Source organism: Pipistrellus hanaki (assembly GCF_964339955.1).
Source record: "Pipistrellus hanaki genome assembly, chromosome: 9".
Lineage (NCBI taxonomy): Eukaryota > Metazoa > Chordata > Mammalia > Chiroptera > Vespertilionidae > Pipistrellus > Pipistrellus hanaki.
In genome coordinates, this window is record NC_140511.1 from 51,501,959 (window position 1) to 51,521,727 (window position 19,769).

General features: G+C 37.8%; 1 protein-coding gene across 1 annotated transcript in view; it reads left to right on the forward strand.

Annotated features, from left to right (window-relative positions):
* The window catches only part of SPON1 (spondin 1), a 252,535-nt gene that overhangs the window by 56,441 nt on the left and 176,325 nt on the right, over positions 1-19,769 (forward strand). The window contains exon 3 of the mRNA XM_084893979.1: positions 14,649-14,782. Within this exon, the coding sequence (XP_084750105.1) occupies positions 14,649-14,782 (134 nt within the window). The remainder of the gene's footprint in view (positions 1-14,648; positions 14,783-19,769) is intronic.

A 19,769-nucleotide genomic window follows, 5' to 3' on the forward strand; every position in this document is an offset into this window, starting at 1 on the left:
AGAACCCATTATATGCTTTGTAAATACAATCTCATATATTTCCTTTGTTGACAGAACAATAAGGGTTATTATTATCTTCATTTTGCTGATGGGAAAAACAAACTCAGACAGGTCAGGTGACTTGGTCAAAGTCATAAAACTGGAAAATATCAGCCAAGATTTAATCCAAACCTACCTGATTCAAACAATCATGCACTTTCTACTCTACCACTACACTACTCACAAACCTTAGAGAAGAAATATGTACGAGATGATACTGTAGGACATATCTTCCCCCATTTTCCACCCCAGTCCCTATCAACATCCCATACACTCTCTGACTCAGCCCACCTACTACTGAGATCAATAAGGACTTAAGTGGCCATTGACCCCAGTTGAAAGTTATCACATCACTATTCCTGATAGGTATGAGGACATGAAAAATAATTTTCTGGGTGGGCTAATAATAAAATTAGCATGAGATATATTAACAGGAGAAAATATCCAAAGTCATTACAGATATACATTTGGGGGTGCCATATGAATATGAGACCCAAAGAGGCATTGTGCAGTTGAGGCTCAGATGCCATTCTGGAGCTAAGGAGAAAAGGGGGATGGGGGAAGGGTGGTTTGAAACTTCAAGGGTCAAGAAGGCAATTCACATGGAGATGGAAAAGCAAATGTTTGGGAAATGAACGTTTGCTGGGCCATCTTTAGCCCTGGGCTTCAGAGAGGACTTTGAACAAACGAATCTTGCTAGGTCCCCCTCTGTCATTCATGCACTAGATTAAAATAAGCCATAGCTTTCTACGGTGATGCCTCCTTTTCTGGAGCAGGTTCTCCATTTAAATTCCTCATAGGCAATCAGAGGGAAGGTCAAAGGTTTTTCCTGATTCTTTTGTTACTTAAACAATTTAAAAAAAAAAAATCAATATCCCACCAAAACCGGTTTGGCTCATTGGATAGAGCGTCGCCCTGGAGACTGAAAGGTCCCAGGTTCGATTCTGGTCAAGGGCATGTGCCTTGGTTGTGGGCACATTCCCAGTAGGGGGTGTGCAAGAGGCAGCTGATCAATGATTCTCTCCCATCGATGTTTCTAACTCTCTATCCCTCTCTCTTCCTCTCTGTAAAAAAAAAAAAAAAAAAAATCAATAAAATATATTTTAAAAAATCAATATCCCAGAAGGCATATTTTGCATGGCAAAACTGTGGCCCCACTCCTAGGTATCCTTGGTTTTGGTGCCCTGCATTGTCCCCTGGGCTCCTGAGTTGTTTTGTCACTCACATCACACATCCCCTTAGCAGACATCCTTTCTTCTCCCAAGGTCCAAGCTGCCAGACCTACCCTCTCCTGCCAACCCTGCTGCAAGCCCAAGCTCATGGGGCCAGTTGGTTTTCTGTTGTGGCTGCTGTTCCAAGTTCCTGTTACCATTATATGACCTATCCTCACTTCTCACGTGGGAACTGGAGCCCTGACCCTGACCACTAACCCAGATTTCTATGTCAGGCTCTCTTTCCTGAAGACATACATCCAACAGGCCACCTACATGGATTTGTGGATAGTATTCTCTTTGATGTCTGACTCTCACAGTCCACACATTTTTTTTGGAATGCTTGGAACTTCATCTGGTATTTTAATGCTGTTTGGGCTCATCTTCTGAGGCTTGCATCTGTTGGACCAGAAAGGTTGAGACAACTTATCAGGAGAGACAATCCAGATCAGAGTTGAAAAGGGGAACAGAGATTAGATTAGGAAAGAAGTATTGTGTATTCAGGTCTAAAGAATGTGAGGCCATAAATAGGAAGAGGGAAGAGTAAAATACCAAGGTAAAGGTAGGTCATGACGCAGCTTTTACATAGTTTGTGTGTGATTCATGACTAAGATTGTGATCAATGAAAAGTTTTGGAAGTCTTTGAAGTCATACCAATGAGGTAGTTTAGAACGTCTCTAATATTTGAAAAGGTTATTTATGACCAGATGCCTCACTAGTTGCTTTAACTGTAGGTTGTCAAAAATTCTGTAAATGAAACCTTGTCCACCTGTCTAAACCTGGGTCTTACCTGGCATACCTTGCTATCTCACCTGGTCTGTTGGGGACCAGTTAGTTACAGGTCCTTAAACTCATGTTTGCAGGGAGTCAAGCAGCTGGCTTCACCAGCAAATCTCTCCCAAGCGACTTTAAACTTAAACTTAACCTGAGAAGGCCTATTTTAGCTTACAGTAAAAACATGGAAATGTTACCCATGGACTGCTGTGATGAAGTCCTTTAAAAAAAATTTAGAAACTTTCTCATTTAAAGTAATTAGTCATTATTGTAAAAAATTTAGAAAAGACAATAAGCATAAAAATGAAATAAAAATCACCCATAATGCAGCTATGAGACACAACCCCTCAATTGTAATATTTTTAAATTTTCTGGTCTCAGGTCCTCAGAAAATAAACCACAGACTGAAATGATTGGTAAAGGGCCCAGTGGTTGTGTGTTGGCCTATGAACCTGGATTCAATTACCCATCAGGACATATGCCCAGGTTGTGGACTCAATATCAGTGGGGTGTGTGCAGCAGGCAGCTGATTAATGATTCTTATCATTGATGTTTCTATATCTCTCTCTCCCTTCCTCTCTCTGAAGTCTATTCTAAAAATAAAAATAAATAAATGAAATGATTGGTAAAGGCTTTTTAAAGGAACTTCATTTAGTTGGTGGCTAACATGTGGAGTCATTTGAGGGTTGGTGAAAGGCACAAGAGCAGGTTCTGATAGAACCAGAGTTTATGGAAAGAAGCTGATATTTTCTGAAAAACAAACAACTTTGGAAGCATTCTCTGAATTGGAGAAAACAACCCCTTCTGCTCAATACTTAATCACCATCTGGCAACTGAGGTTGTGGGTAAACAACTGTACCAGTATTTACCTGACTAGGCTTTAATGGTTTGGAAAACATTCTTCCTGGTTTCAGTTCTGGGCCAAGGGCCTTAGTCTTATCGCCCACTGGAATTTTTGCCGGAGGCAGCTGGAAAGAGCACTTGCTTTGGCTTCAGATAACCTGGGGTCAGAATTCAGGGCAGATCACTTCAGCTTCTTTCTCTTACCTATTAAATGGTAATAATTATTCCCATCAGGAATTCAATGATGTGACCTTGTTAAATACCTGGCACATAGTAGGTGTTGATTAAATACTAATTCCCTTTAGTTTTCCCAATGTACTCAACCAGAACCCTCCCAAAGATTTTAAAGACTGAGGGCTGGGATAGGTTAATAGGGGGGGAAGGGGGGAAAGAGGACCTATGTAATACTTACACCAATAATAATAATAGTAATAACAATAATAATAGATTTAGGATTAGTGATCCCTGAGAGAGTTCTCTATGACAACCTTTATGTAAAAGGGAGTCCTCATCGGAGGCCACTGTACAAGTCCAAGAAAATCCCATTGTTTGGAAATCCACCCTCACCCCAACAAAGCTGCAGAAGAGAATCTAAGTACTCTTTAAGAAAGTATGAAGCAAAAGTACTACTCTTTACATTTACCTATGTGTGTGTTGGAGCGGGGTGTTTTGTTGTTGTGGGCTGGGCCAGTGTGTGTGGTTCTATGGAACTAAGCCTGGCTAGAGAGAAAATTCTTACCTAACATAAGGGAGATGACACTATTAGGAGGGACGGTGGTGTAGGGAAAAGAGCACAGGTATTAGAGCCATGGAGGACCGACGTTAATGCCTGGCTCTACCACTATGGGACTTGGACAGGTTATTGAACCCATCTATATCACAGTAGTTTCTTCAAGGATAGACTTAGTAAGGTTTGAGGGGAATGAAAATAATATATGTAAAGTCTTTGACTAATAGATACTGCTAAAAAAAATGTTAGCCATTTATTAATAACCATTTAGGAAAACAAAGTCTAAAGTCAGAAGGAAGTCCAGGGAGATGTCTAATGAAGGGAACTGGGCAGATAGTGCAACCAAGGCACAGAGCCAGGAATTTTGCAACCAAAGGGAAGAGGCAGTACGCCTAGTCATTCAGTGCACACCTATTATGTGCCAGGCACTGTCTTAGTGCTGAAGAAACAACAGGGGAAAACACACCCAAGAGACAGTACCTATTCTCGTGTAGCTTACAAATGATTAGAGAAGTAGATGTTAATCAAGGAATTAAACAAATACATGTACAATGAGAAGTGTGATATCAAGTCTAAATGGAGAGGTATGTGTATATGAGAACATATAAGGAAGGGGAATTGCCACAGTGAAAGGAGACAGGTAAGGCTTTTCAATGAAAAGTGAGGTGGAGGAAAGGAATGAAGAGAAAAAGGAAAGGAGGGAGGGGAAGGAAGCAAGGAAAGAAGGGAATGGAACCGACTAAGCTTCAGAAGAAAGCAAGACCAGCATAGCCAAAAGCAGAAAACAAGGAGGGAGATGACACAATGAGTCTACAGAGGCAGAAAGGCAGGGACTCGGCTCTGGTAAGGATTCGGTCTTGATTCTGGAAACAATAAAAACCTGTGGAATCATTTTAAAAAGGGAGATATTCTACTTATATTTGTCTTTTTAAAAGATTGCATTGGCTTGCAGTGTAGAGAACAAACTTAAGAAAAGCAAAAGAAGATGTAGAGAGACTAGTTAGGATAATTTTTATATTATTTGAGATTTAAAATGATGTAGCTTCATCTAGGGTTATAGTAGGGATGGTAGTAGAAATTCAAGAGCTATTTGGAAGGTAAAGTGGAAGCATTTGGATATAAAAGGATGAGCCAAGGATGATGTCCAACATTTCTGACTCGTACAATTGGATTAGGACCAGGTTAGAGGGAAGATCGTTAAGTTAGTTGTTGACAAGGTGGATTTGGGTGTTTTGATCCAAGAGGAAATGCAAGTAGAATATAGAAGGTTGGAGATACATGCCTGGAGCTCAGAGAAGCAGCCAAGACTAGAAATATAAATTTGTGAATTATCTACACAGAGATAGTAATTAAAGCATGAGCTGAATGAGATCACCTACAGAGGAAGAATAAAATCAGGCCCTGGCTGGTTTGGCTCAGTGGAGAGAGCATCAGCCTCAGTATTGAAGGGTCCCAGGTTCAATTCCAGTCAAAGGCACATGCCCAGGTTGCAGGCTCAGTCCCTAGTAGGGGGTGAGCAGGAGACAGCCAATCAATGATTCTCTTTCAGCATTGGTGTTTCTATCTTTCTCTCCCTCTCCCTTCCTCTCTGAAATCAATAAAAATATATATTGCCAAAACTGGTTTGGCTCAGTGGATAGAGCATCGGCCTACAGACTCAAGGGTCCCGGGTTCGATTCTGGTTAAGGGCATGTACCTTGGTTGCGGGCACATCCCCAGTTGAGGGTGTGCAGGGGGCAACTGATCAATGTTCCTCTCTCATCGATGTTTCTAGCTTTCTATCCCTCTCCCTTCCTCTCTGTAAAAAATCAATAAAGTATATTTAAAAAAAAAAATATATATATATATATATATATATATATATATATATATATATATATATATATATATTTTAAAGAATAAAGTCAGAACAAGAGAGGGTTCAGGACTGAGACTTGAGAAATTTCCAATTTAAAAGCCAATAGAGTAGGATGGGCAGACAAAGAAAGTGGAAAAAGAGTGAACAAGAAAGTTGAAGTGGGGAGAAGAGCAGCAGGGAGCCATGGCATAGAAACCAAGGGAGAGGAGTGTTTCAAGAACAAGGATTACATAGTACCCAATGGGTTAAGCATTGCAAAAGCCAGGCATCAGTTCCTGGCCAGTGTGGCTCAGTGGTTGAGCGTCAATCTATGTATGGACCGGGAAGTCGTGGTTCAATTTCCGGTTGTGGCACATGCCTGGGCTTGTTCCCCAGTAGGGAGCATGTCGGAGGCAGCTGATCAGTGATCCTTTCTCATCATTGATGTTTTTATCTCTCTCTCCCTCTGACTTCCTCTCTCTGAAATCAATGAAAAAATTATATATATTTTTAAAAGCCAAGGGTCACCTTAAGCTAGAGCTGTTTGGATAGTGTGATGTATCTGCAAACCTTGGCTTTGGATTGAAAATGAGTGGGAGGTGACATGAAGACAGTAAATATAGCCAACTCCTTCAAGTAATTTCATTATGATGGAGAGTAGAGAGATAACACCATAATCAGAAGGGGATGAGGGTTAACTGAGTGTCAATTTTTAAGTGGAGAGGTTCAAATGTGCTTAAAAGACTAATGGGAATGATTTAGTTGGGGCAAAAGTTGAATCTGGAGGGGAGAAAAGGAGTAATTGTTAGAGTAAGAAGAAAGGATGGGACCAAAGCAGAGATGTTAAAAAAAAAAAAAAAAATGGCCCTTCTGTTATAATAGGAATGAAGAAGGTTAGAGTGGATGCAGATGGGAAAATGAGGGACTTTATAACTGACAACCTCTGGCTTTGTTTGTTTGTTTCCTGTAAAGTAAGAGGCAAAGTAATACAATAAGAGGTTTGGGAAGATTTGAAATCATCATTGTCAAGAGTTGGAAAGTAACGGCCTACTTGAGGCTAGGAGTCAATTAATATAGGAAATAATTGACCTTATCACAGGCTTTGCACAGCAGCCCTGTACTGCACAAGTGTGAGAAGGTCATATAGGATTAGGATTTTGTCAGAAGATAAAATGAGAGGTAAGGGAGTTTCTAAAAATAAAGAGCCACAAACAGATAACACAATGTTGATAAAGAAGAGCAAGGAAGAGGGCCTTGTTTTCCAGATATTAAAATACATTACACTCCCCAAAACAACATAGGTGTTTAGGAACCTGATACATGATTAATTGGACACATGTTCCATTTGCCTGGGAAAGTCTCAGTTTTGCCTGTTGTCCCAGAGCAATCTTTAATAACAGCCTTTTCCATCTTTGTTTGACAATAAATCTTGTCATCATTCTATATAAGAGAGAAATGGCATCACAAAAAGGCGGGGAAAAGATGGGTTGAAACTAGTATTAAAAGCAGCTCACAGTATGGGCTTTTGGGGCCCCATCCCGCGTGTAAGGAGCTTGGAAGTTGTCCCTCCATCTTAACAAGTATAAAGCCAAACAGACTGGAAAAATCAACTCTTTAACACCTATCATAGTTAGAGACAGATAAAAAGGGACAGACAATCACAACTTATCAGACCAGAACCTCCACAGACCAGGGCGGGAACCTAAACTGTAATTGATAGATTGCTAAAGGCTCAGCGTGGACAATTCTGAGAGCTAAAATCTCCAGGGGCACCAGCTGGTGAATTCGGGGAGGAGAACAAAACTTTTGTTGAGTTTTACCTCCAGGAGCTCCATCACATCTGTCCTCACGGTGAATATCAGAGAAAAATTCCCTTGCACTTCTGGCAGGAAGAGGAGAAAATGAATCATTTTTAATATGCCAGAGCATACTGTTCTCAACAAGGCCTGCCCTTAACTGATCCAACAGATAGCAGTTTGTTCAAAACAACAACAATGTATTCCGTTTCATATACGTATAGCTATAGATATGCTTATGCACGCTTATGTATAAGGACTGTTTTATCAGGGACTAACCTACAGGAGGGGCAGGGGAGGATACACACAATCCCAGCCCTCCAGCCACCCTGTCTCCTTCAAGGAGTAGGGGGAGAGAGAAGTACCTGTGATGTTCACAGTGCAGGAGTTCGAGTCACCAAAAGACTGAGACCTACAAATAGGACCATAGACGTCTTCCCTCACCCCTCACCACCACAATACTAAAGGTCTATTTATCTCAGTTCCTTTACCGAGTACATAATGTCCAGCTTTCAACAAGCAGCTAAAAGGTCTACCCAAGGCAAAAAACACAGTTTGAAGAGTTAGAGAAAGTATCAGTACCAGATGTAGCAGGGTGTTGGAGTTATCTGACTAGGAATTTAAAACAGCCATGATTCATATGCCAAGGGCGCTAATGGATAAAGTAGACTGCATGCAAGAACAGATGGGTGATGTAAGTACAGAGATGGAAACCTTAAGGGGAAAAAAATAACAACAAAAACAAATGCTAGAGATAAAAAAACCTTGGAACAGAAATGAAGAATGCCTTTGATGGGCTTATTAGCAGACTGGACACAGCTGAAGAATCTCTGGGCTTGAGGATATATCAACAGAAACCTCAAAAACTGTAAAGCAAAGAGAACAAAGATTGAAAAACAAACAAACAAACAAACAAACAAACAAGCACAAATCAGACTATCCAAGGATTGTTGGACAGCTACAAAAGGTATAACGTACACATGATATGAATACCAGGCAAAGAAAGAGAGAATAGGATAGAAGAAGTATTTGAAACAATAACAACTGAGAATTTCCACACCTTAATATCAGACACCAAACCAAAGATCCAAGAAGCTCAGAAACATCAAGAAAGAGAAGTGTCACAAACACTACATCTAGATCTATCACTTTTATTCTACAGAAAATCAGAGATAAGAAAAAAATCCTAAAAGAAGCCAGAGGGGGAATAAAACACCTTATCTATAAAGGAACAAAGATAAGAATTATATCAAACTTTTCTTCAGAAACTATACAAACAAAAAAAGATTTGAGTGGAATATTTAAAGTGTTGAGAAAAAAAGAACCACTACTTTAGAATTCTGAATCCTGCAAAATTATTCTTCAAAAGTGAAGAAGAAATACTTTCTCAGCCAATGAAAAATAGAGGGAATCTGCCACCAGTAGACCTGCCTTGTAAGAAATGTTTAAAAGTTCTTTAGTGAGAAGGAAAATAATATAGGTCAGAAACTCGGATCTCTACAAAGAGAGGAAGAACATCAAAGAAGGAATAAGTGAGGTAAAATGACAAGTTTTATTTTTTTTCTTATTCTTAATTGATCGAACAGTAACAGTTTTTTCAAAACTAAAGTGTATTCAGTTTCATATACTTATAGCTATAAATATACTTATGCATACTTATGTATAAGTGAAATAAATGACAACAATGCAATGAACAAGATGGAGAAATTAAGAATATTTTATATTATAAGGGGTTTGCATTATCTGTGAAGCATTATACCATCATTTGAAAGTAACTTGGGTTGGTTGTAAATTTATGCTATAAGGCAAATTCTAGGACAACCACTAAAAAAGGCAAAAGAAAAAGTATGATCAATATGCTTGGAAAAGAGAGAAAAATACAAAATGCTCAATTAAAACCACAGAAAGCATATAATGTGTGGGAAACAAAAATAGGAACAAAGAACTAGGGCAACAAATAGAAAATAATAACAAATATGGCAAATATTAACCCATCTATTATCAATAATTACCTCAAATGTCAATGGTCTAAATATACTAATTAAAAGACAGATTTTTCAGAGTGAATAAAAAAACAAAACCCAAATGTGTGTTGTTTACAAGAAACTCATTTTAACTATAAAGACATGTACCCTGGCCAGTTTGGATCAATGAGTGTTGGTCTGAGGACTGAAAGGTCATGGGTTTGATTCCCAGTCAGACATGTACCTCAGTTGCAGATTCTCCAGCCCCAGCAGGTGCTCATGTGGGAGGCAACCAATCTATATGTCTTGTTCACATCAATGTTTCTCTCTTTCTTCCTTCCGCTCCTCCCTCCCACTCTCTCTAGAAATCAATGGGGAAAATATCCTTGGGTGAGGATTAAAAAATAATAAATAAATAAGTGATTCTAGGAATAAAAAGAGAATTACATAATGATAAGGGGAGAGTCAATACTTGAAGAAGACATTACAATCCTTAATATGTATGTGCCTAACAACCGGTATCAAAATATGTGAGTTGCAAACTGGTAGAAATGCAAGGAGAAATAAATGAATCCACTATTATAGTTGGAGACTTCAACACCCTATCAGAAATGGACAGATCCAGCTGGCAGAATATCCATAGGAACATACTTGAACTCAACCATACCATACATCAACTGGGTATAATTGACATCTATAGACTACTTCATCCAACAATAGTAGATTACACATTCTTCCAAAGCTCATATGGAACATTCACCCACATAGACCACATTCTGGTCCATAAAACACACCTTAAGTTTAAAATAATGGGAAGCCTACAATGACTGCTCTCAGACCACCCTGATATTAAACTAGAAATCAATAACAGAAATCTTCAAATACTTGGAGATTAAGCAACATTCTTCTAACTAACACACAGGTCAAAGAAGAAACTTCAAGCTAAATTTTAAAATCTATTAAACTTCAAACTAAATTTTAAAACTAAATGAAAATTAAAATACACCTTATCAAAATTCACTGGATGCAGCAAAAACAATTCTTAGAGGAAAATTTATACCATTGAATGTATATATCAGGATAGAATAAACGTCTAAAAATTATAATCTAAACTTCTACCTTCGGAAACAAGAAAAAGAAAATCAAATTACATTTGTAATTTGTAAGCAGAAGAAAATAAATAATAAAAATTGGAGTGGAAGTCAATGAAATTGAGACTAGGATGTAAATAGAGAAAATCAACAAAACCAAAAGCTGGCTCTTTGAAAGGATAAATAAAACCCATAAACCTCTTGTCAGGCTAACTAAGAAAAAAAAGAGAGACAACACATATTACTAATATCAAAAATGAAAGAAGGGACATTACTACAAATTCTATCTCCATTAAAAAAATAACAAAGAACTATAACATGATCTCACTCATTTATGGAATATAATGAACAATATAAACTGATGAACAAAAACAGATCCAGAGACACAGAAACATCGATCAGACCATCAAACCTTAGAGGGAAGGTAGGGGAGGATGGGGGTAAGAGGGAGAGATCAACTAAAGGACTTGTATGCATGCATATAAGTCTAACCAATGAACACAGACAACAAGGGGGTGAGGGCATGAGTGGGGGTGGGGGGATGGGAGGGTAATAACGGGATAAGGACACAAATATTTTAAATAAAAAAAGGGATATTATGAATAACTCTATGCCCACACATTTGATAACCTAAATGAAATTGTCTAATTCCTTGAAAGACACAATCTGCCAAAATTCACAGAAGAAATAAACAATCTAAATAGGCCAATTTTTAATAAAGAAATTAAATCAATAGTTAATAATCTTACAAAACAGCACCAGGCCCAGATAAGTTCACTAGTGAATTCCATCAAACATTTAAGGAAGAAATTATACATATTCTCTACTTCATAACTCATTTTATGAAGCCAGCATCACACTAATACTAAAACAAAAAATATTGCAAGAAAACTAAGATCCATATCTCTCATGAAAATAGATGCAAAAATTCTCAAGAAAATATTAGCTAATTGAATCCAACAATATATAAGAAGAATTGTACACCCAACCAAGTGGGATTTATCCCAGTATGCAAAGTTGTTTCGACATTTAAAAACCAATAAATGTAATCTATCACATGATCAGGATAAAGAGGAAAAATCACATAATCATATTAATAGATAAAAAACATTTGACAAAATCCAATATACATTCATATTAAAAACTCAGCAAACTAGGAATAGAGAGGAAAGTCCTCAACTTGATAAACAACATCTACAAAAAACAACCTATAGCTAATCTCATATTTACTGGTAAGAAACTTGAAACTTTCCTGTTAAGATCCCCTCTCATCACCACTTTTCAACACGATACTGGAAGTCCTAGATAACCCACTAAGACAAGAGAAGGAAAGAAAAGGTATATAGATTAAGAAGGAAGAAATAAAAGTCTTTGTTCATCAGTGACATGATAATATGTAGGGAAATTTGAAAAAAAAAAAAAGATAAAGAAACTTCTGGAATTAATAAGTGATTATATTAAAAAATTGATGGTTGCCAAGTTTTTTTTTGGAAGGTTGGGGGGGGTGAATAGGTAGGGCACAGAGGAAATAAAACTATTCAGTACAATACTACAATGTACAATGCCATTAGTAGATGTCATTATACATTTTTCGAAACCGTTAGAATGTGCAACACCAAGAGTGAACCCTAATATAAATGATGGACTTTGAATGGTAATGATGTGTCAATGTAGGCTCATCTAATACAGTGGTTCTCAACCCTTAAATGCCATGACCCTTTAATACAGTTCTTCATGTTGTGGTGACCCCCAACCATAAAATTGTTTTCATTGCTACTTCATAACTGTAAATTTGCTACCTCTACAGCAGCGGTTCTCAATCTTTGAGTCAAGAGAACCTCTAGCAGGGTCACCTAAGACCATCGGAAAACACAGATATTTACATTATGATTCATAACAGTAGCAAAATTACATTATGAAGTAGCAACGAAAATAATTTTATGGTTGGGGGTCACCACAACATGAGGAACTGTATTAACGGGTCACAGCATTAAAAAGGTTGAGAACCATTGATCTAATGTAACAAATGAACCACTCGGGTGCTACATGTTGAAAATGGAGGAAGTTGTGCATGTGTGGGCATGGGAAGTATCCAGAAACTCTTGTAATTTCTGCTCAAATTTGCAGTAAATGTAAAACTGCTGTTCAAAAAGTTTATTTAATTTTTTAAAAGTAGCTCATAGTATAGAGAAATGAAGTTGGATCCCTACTCCATCATATTAAAAAAAAATAAACAAATTCCAAATAGATTAAAGACTTAAATGTGAAAGGTAAAATTATAAACTTAATGAGAGAAAATATTGGAGGAAATCTTTGTGATCTCAATTTTTAGACAAAATAGAAAAAATACAAACTCTGGGAGAGAAATTGATGAATTTGGGTAGATTAAAATTAATTGAGTTCTGTTAAATGAAGAATTTAAAGATAAGATGAACCTCTGAGTGACAGAAAGATATTTGTAAATGATAAAAGATTCGTATCTAGAAAGTCCTACAAATCAGCAAAAAATAAATAAAAAAGATAGGAAAATCCACTGACAGCGATTTTAAGTAGACAGGCCACAGGAGACACCTGATAAAATTGTGGAGATGCTCAAATGTGCTAGTCTTAAATTAAAACAAGATACTAATTCACATCTATGAAATTGGAAATTATTAGAAAGTCCAACAGTCACATACTGCATTGCTAAGGAGGAGAAGGGTAGGCATAGTCATTCTGCAGAACCATCTGGCAGTACCTCGTGAAATTAATATTATATCCACAACCCAACAGCCTAGCAATCCCACCACATGGTTTATACTGCTGAGACACTCTCATGTGCGTTCACAAGTAGAGCAGCATGAGTATCAATTGCAGCAATGTTTATGGCAGTAAAGAGCTGGAAGTCAGATAAATGCTCCTCCCTGGGAGAGTGGATAGATAAAATGTGGTCTATGCATGTAATGGCATACTAGGCAACAGAATCAATGAATTATTATACATTCAAATATAGTAACACAGAAGCATAAGTTTAAGTGGAAAAAAAAACCCTTAAAATATAAAATAATTCTTTGTAACTTCAAGTAAGTAACTCTCTCTCTCTCTCTCTCTCTTTCTCTCATATATTAAATATTTAGGAGTAAGTGTTAAATAGAGAAGGGAAATGGGAGCAGGGTAAAGAATACAGAAACAACTGCCTTGGCTTTGTCCAATGAAGAAAATATATGATGAATTAAAGAGTTTGAGTGTCTTTTTTTTTTTTTTTCCTGTTGTGCTAAAAAGATGATTAAAAAAAAAAGTAAAACAAGTACAATATGGGTTTAATAATTTTATTCGGTTATATTTGAAGATTAAATGAATAATTCAGGTAAGCACTTAGTTAGTGCTTGGCACATACTCAATGCTCAATAAATGTTGTCCATTAATGTTATTAACACTCCTCATGACATACCAGCCTACTGGAGTTGGCACTTAAGACCAATTGGATTTAGATGATTCCCCAAAAGATCATAGTCGATGGTTCTACTAAAATGATTAGGCAAGTACTGGCAGCAGACCCAGAAGCAAGCGGGAGAAATGCTGAAAGCAGCCTTGGGGAATGGGAATGGCTACCAGCTTTTTTTGCAGTGCCATTGGAAACCTTGATGGTTAACTTGGGACAATACTAGTCTAATGTACAAGTTAAAAAAAGTAGAGAGCCCTGGCCTGGTGGCTCAGTTGGTTGGCGTGTCCTTCTGTACACCAAAAAATTGCAGGTTTGATCCTTGGTCAGGGCTCCTACAGGAGGCAGAGGATCGATGTTTCTCTCACACACCAGATTCTCTCTCTCTCCCTTCCCCCTTCCTTTCTCTTTAAAATCAATTTTAAAAAAGAAACAAAATAAAAGACTTCACAGGAAAACAGTGCTGTGAAGCTGGGGAACTTTATGTAATTTGTGATATTTCTCAAAGGGCTGTTTTCTTATGACACTTTAATTTCAAGTTATAAAATTGTAGTTGTGTTACAACTGGCCTTATAGAGAATGTTTGCTTTGGATTTTCTCTTCCCCATCCTCCTTCCTCTTCCTTCCCTGAAGCGGGACACAGCTTACCTTAGTGAAATGAACAAGGTCATCCTCTAGTGGCCTGATCCTCAAAGTGCTGACCCAAGATCCTGGTCCTGGAGAGCCTAGAACATATGCCAAATCCTTGCCCTCTCATTAATTCAGCAAGCAGTGACTGGGACTCTACGCCAGGCACTACTCTGGTGACTGGGGCTCGAGAGCTGCTAACGCAAAATGACAGGTTTAAAAATAAAATTAAGGAAGTGTCAACTCAGAAACATAAGAGCCTTCCCAAATCGAAGCACATTTTAATGTGTTTATTTTCCTGCTGGCTTTCCATAGATCATAGATGAAGAAGAAACACAGTTTATGAGTAACTGCCCTGTCGCGGTCACGGAAAGCACCCCACGGAGGAGGACACGGATCCAGGTGTTCTGGGTAGCACCGCCAGCAGGAACGGGCTGTGTCATTCTAAAGTAAGTGAGCATGGAATTGTCGTCACATTTCACTCCCCTCCCCCTGTGGTCCACCAAAGACTTCATGGTGTGGTTGCAGAAAGAAAAGGGGCTTTGCTGGGCCATCGGGCAAGTTGCATCATTTCTCTGCCTTCAGTTTTCTCCACTCAAAAATGGAACTGTAGGCCATCATCAGTAAAGTGCTGTAGGAGAATCATTTGCTGAAATCTTGATTATCACCTAATACAGTGATTCTCCTGGCTACTCTCTATCTTCCTAGAGATAATGCTACTATGGCTGGTCAAGAAAAATTACGAACCTGGTGGAGATAATCTTTGACATTCTCCATCTGGAATTTAATATTTAGTAACCTTAATCTGTGCCAGGCTGACCTGAGACCCCACTGTAACATTGATTAGCTTTCAGTTATCAAAATTGCCCTCTTGTGCCACTTCCTAGGGGACCTCCTCGTTTTCCTTCTGGTAAGTTACAGTAAATATTAAAAAGTGTTAACCAGCTAATAGTTTTCCCATGAAAGGTAGCATTATCTCAAAAACAGTGTCTCTAAAATTGTATGCCATGGAATGGTGTTCAGGGAGATGTAAAAATAGGTGGGCAAGAAATCAACGTCTGTGGTTAAACAAGTTTGAAAAATGCTGTATGTTGTATTTTCTTCTTGCAGACTCACAGCATATGTTATCCTATTGAAGGTTTTACGAAATCCTGCTAAATCTGTTTAACTTGGTTTCATCCAGCATTCCCCAAACTTACTTGACGCAAAGCTCCTTTTCTACTGAGACACCTACTGACATTCACCAGTTTTGGAAACTGGGAATGACTTCCTGTAAATAGATTTACAGAATGTATAAGAGTGATGGTGAGAATTTTAGGGATTCACATACACAATAGTCATGGTTGGATGAGAAAGGCTCCAATTCCAATATCTGAGATGTCTTTCCCAGAGAGGTAGGGGCTGGGACCTTCCCAACCATCTTCCTCTTCTTTAAACCACCCAAGGCCTTATTCATGTATTTGGTTTATTTGTCTGCATCTCTGGCTTGTGGACATTTCAACAGAATTACAATTGTAGTTAACTCCAGGCCAGCCCCCAGGAGAGGCTGATAAGGAAGCCTTTCACCCACCCACTCCAGTCCCTGTAGTTTCCAGACTTAGCTGGGCTTGACTTATGGGGGGAAAAAACCCACAGAGATCTCTGGAAACCTCTGTCCTCTGTCCAGACTCAGCCCTCTCTTTTGCTGCCCTGTCTCGGTATCATTTGTTGTTGTTTTTTAGTTTAATGCAAGCTGAGCATCCTTTCTCAGATTCCTTGAGAAGTTTGGCTCTTGGCATTAACTACACTTGTGATTTGAAGGGGAAAAAAATAGCAGTAGAACTTTAGCTCTTAGTGTGAATTTACATTGGAGATTTGTTTTTAAAAATAGCAACTATAACCTTTAAAATGAAAATTTATGTATAAACTTAATATATAATATATATCTAGTATCTAGTAGAAATGTGGGAGAAGACCTTGTGGAAATAAAAAGACCACTGAAATGAAAACACGCAGAATCTGTTTATTTGGAGCTTGCTGTATATCAAGGGAGTCAGCCACCATCATCACTAGTATTTGGCAGAGACTCAAAGGCAGCAGAGGATTGAAAAGCTTTAGAGTAAAAAGAGGGAAGATTGCAGGTATGTTCTGGTCAGAAGCTGGGAGGGGAATAGATAGCTATATAGAAGTGGGATAGCTAGGAGTGAAGCCTCTTGTGCAATTGGTTTGGAGAGGGCATTTGGCTTTCTTTGGTTGGTCATGACTTAAAAATAGAGGAAGCAGTCGGTGGAGGGGGGCAGCAGGTTAGCAAAGTTGGCAGTCATTGACCAAGTCCTAAATGTTCTGGGCTGATAGCTTCAGAGGTTGTGGTTTGGCTTCCCAGGCCAGTTGCTGCTAAGGTTGGAGTCAGATTTCTATTGTGATTGTCATATAAGGTCTGCCCATTGTCCATTAGTATGTCCAATCTCTCAGCCTGAACACAGTCTCAGTTTGACTTTCTAGCTCCCACACCCCTGCCCATGGTGGCCCTATCCTTCTGCAGGGCCTAGGGCTCTGAAGAAGAAAGTTAGAAAATATCAGATCTATGTGATGAGTTTTCCCACTCTAAAAACCTTAATCTCTCTCACCTAGATCTCTGGTTTTCTGTGATCTCTTGTTTCCACAAACCAGAGCATTTGATCTCCCTGGTGGAAGCCAGAAAGGCATCTCTCATTTACCCATTAACAATGAACACATGTGGACATACATTTATTTATTAACAGTTAAGCAATGTGGCTTGTGCACTCGCTCATTCTTTCAGCAAATGTAACTGAGCTTCTATCTGGATAGGCATGATAGGTATAGGCAACTGATGTATGTTCTTGGCCCTTGAGGTTCTCATGGGCCAAATGCAGGAGAGAGCACAGGTCAACCAATATTTTCTCTGCCAGGAACTCAGCTGCACATCTCACAGGCTTTATCTACAGTATAGATTCTACACTAATCTTCACCTCAACTCCCCCATTTTACAAATGAAGAGTCAAGTTTCAGGGAATTGGAAAAATTTTTAAAAAAAATTTTATTCATTGATTTTAGAGAGAGAGAGAAGGAAGGAGGAAAGGAGGGAGGGAGGAAGGGAGAAAGAGAGAGAGAGAAGAGAGAGAGAGAGAGAGAGAAAACAGAGAGAGAGAGAACATCAATTCGTTGTTCCACTTCTTTATGCACTCACTGGTTGATTCTTGTATGTGCCCTGCCCAGGGATTGAACCCACAATCTTGGCTTATCAGAATGACACTCTAACCAACTGAGCTACCTGGCCAGGGCTAGACAAGTTTCTTGAAGTCACACATCCATATAACTCTAAAATCCCATGTTCTTCTTCTTCTTTGTTTCTTCTGAAGGGATTAAGATAAAACTATTCACTGAAGAAATAATAGTTTTTTAGATAAGATGTACATACATTTACATTGTAACATTTCAAGTAATACAGAAAGTACAGAATAGAGGAAAAATGAAAAAAAAAATACCAAAAAACAAAAAAAAAAGCAAGAAACCAAAAACCCTGGCATTGCCCCTAATGAATCTCAGCATTTCCTACCCAATGGTAGCAAAGATATCAATTTGGTGTTTATTGTTTAGATTTATCTTATGCTTATATGCAGATAAGTAGCATAAAAGAACATAGTTTCATTTTTTGTGGAAATTTAAATTTACACAAATGGTTTCATGGTTTACATGATGTACTGATTTTGAATTGGTTTTCACTAAATAAAATGTGTTGGAGAGATATCCAGGTCAGAAAATATAGCTCTACCTCTTTTTAAAAACTGTTGCAAACCTTCTATAGTGGGAATGTGTTAGTTATTCCATAGTTGATGGACATTTAGATTGTTTCCAGTTTTTTACTATTGCAAATAATATTATGATGAGCATCCTTTGTACATGCTTCTTTGAACAAATATGCAAGTTTTTATCTCTGTGTAGATGCCAAGATATGGGATCATAAAAGACACAGATTTATAATTTTAATAGACATTGCCAGATTTTCCTTTATAAAATTTGACAACTTAAACATCTTCTCTGACTATAAACAACAGAGCCTGCTTCCTTATTGACTCAACAACTCTTATATTATCAATTTTTAAAGTTCTGCCCATCTGATAGTTTAAAAAAAATGGTATATTATATTAATTTGCATTTTCCTGATTATTAGTAATAGTAAGAATCTTTTCATATATATTTCATTTTTGTTTCCTCTTCTGTGAAGAGCCTGTTCATATTCTTGCCTATTTTTCTAATGATATTGATTTTAAAGTATTTTATATATAATTATATAAAAATATTTGTATATTCCAGATAAAAATGCTTTGTTATAAATTTCAAATATGTTTTTTTTACCTTTTTTTAAAAAACAAAACAAAACAAAAAAAACACAAACACATTGCTTTTGGGTATCTACTCATCCAGAAAATTAAAATTTTGCTTTTAATCTCATGTATCCATCCTTTCCCTTATGAATTTTGATTTGTGTCTATTTTTCAAAGAGCCTTCCTACATCAAAGATTATACATATATTCTCATAGTTTTAATATTTTAATAAGTTTTATAATAAATTTAGGTCTTAAATATGCCTGGACTTTAATTTTGTGAATGATATGCTATATAAGTTTCAATAGAAAATAGAGGGCAAGCTCAAATTGAGGCACCTTAGGGTCAGTTTAATAAAGGGTCTATTTACAGTGGTGTGATCACAAAAACAGTTGGAGGAACTCTCACCGCCCAGAACAGAAGAAGCCCGAGGTGGGGAAAGAGAGGACAGAGCCGAGAAGACCATTAGCTCTCAGGAGCTGAGACTTCAGTGAAGGGAAGCACCTGGTCTGAGGTTACAAGGATCCCAACTCCCTTCCGCTGATTTCCTGCCAGTCCTCCCCTTTGGCCTGGCTCCAATTCTCAGGACGATGGAGTCCACTGACGTTAGTATAGTTTATATTGATTCCCCTCTCTGGCAGAGACCAGGGTGCCAAAGAATGGGGACAGTATCTGTAGCAGCAAGCCCAAGACATCGGCACAGATGGAAAGTCAAAATCTACCTGTTTTTCCCAAAATGGCTAGTTCGTTGTCCCACATCCATTTATCAAAAAGTTTGTTTTTTCCCTGGTTATTTGACATGCTACTTTATCTAATATAAATTTTTTATACAGGTCTGTTCTATTCTGCTGATCTCTTTATCCCTGCATGAAACCCATACCTTTTAGTACCATAATTTTATTTTACTTTTTGATAGCAAGTTATCGCTCATTAATCTATGGTTCAAAATGTTCGTGGCCATTCAAGCAGATTCATCATTCCAGGTAAATCATAGAATAAGCTTGTTGTGTTCAACAAAACTTAAAGTATGATTTTTTTAATGGTGTTTCATTGGATTAATAGTCTAATGTGAGAAAAGTCAGCATCCCTACAATATGTTTTCCAAGTCAG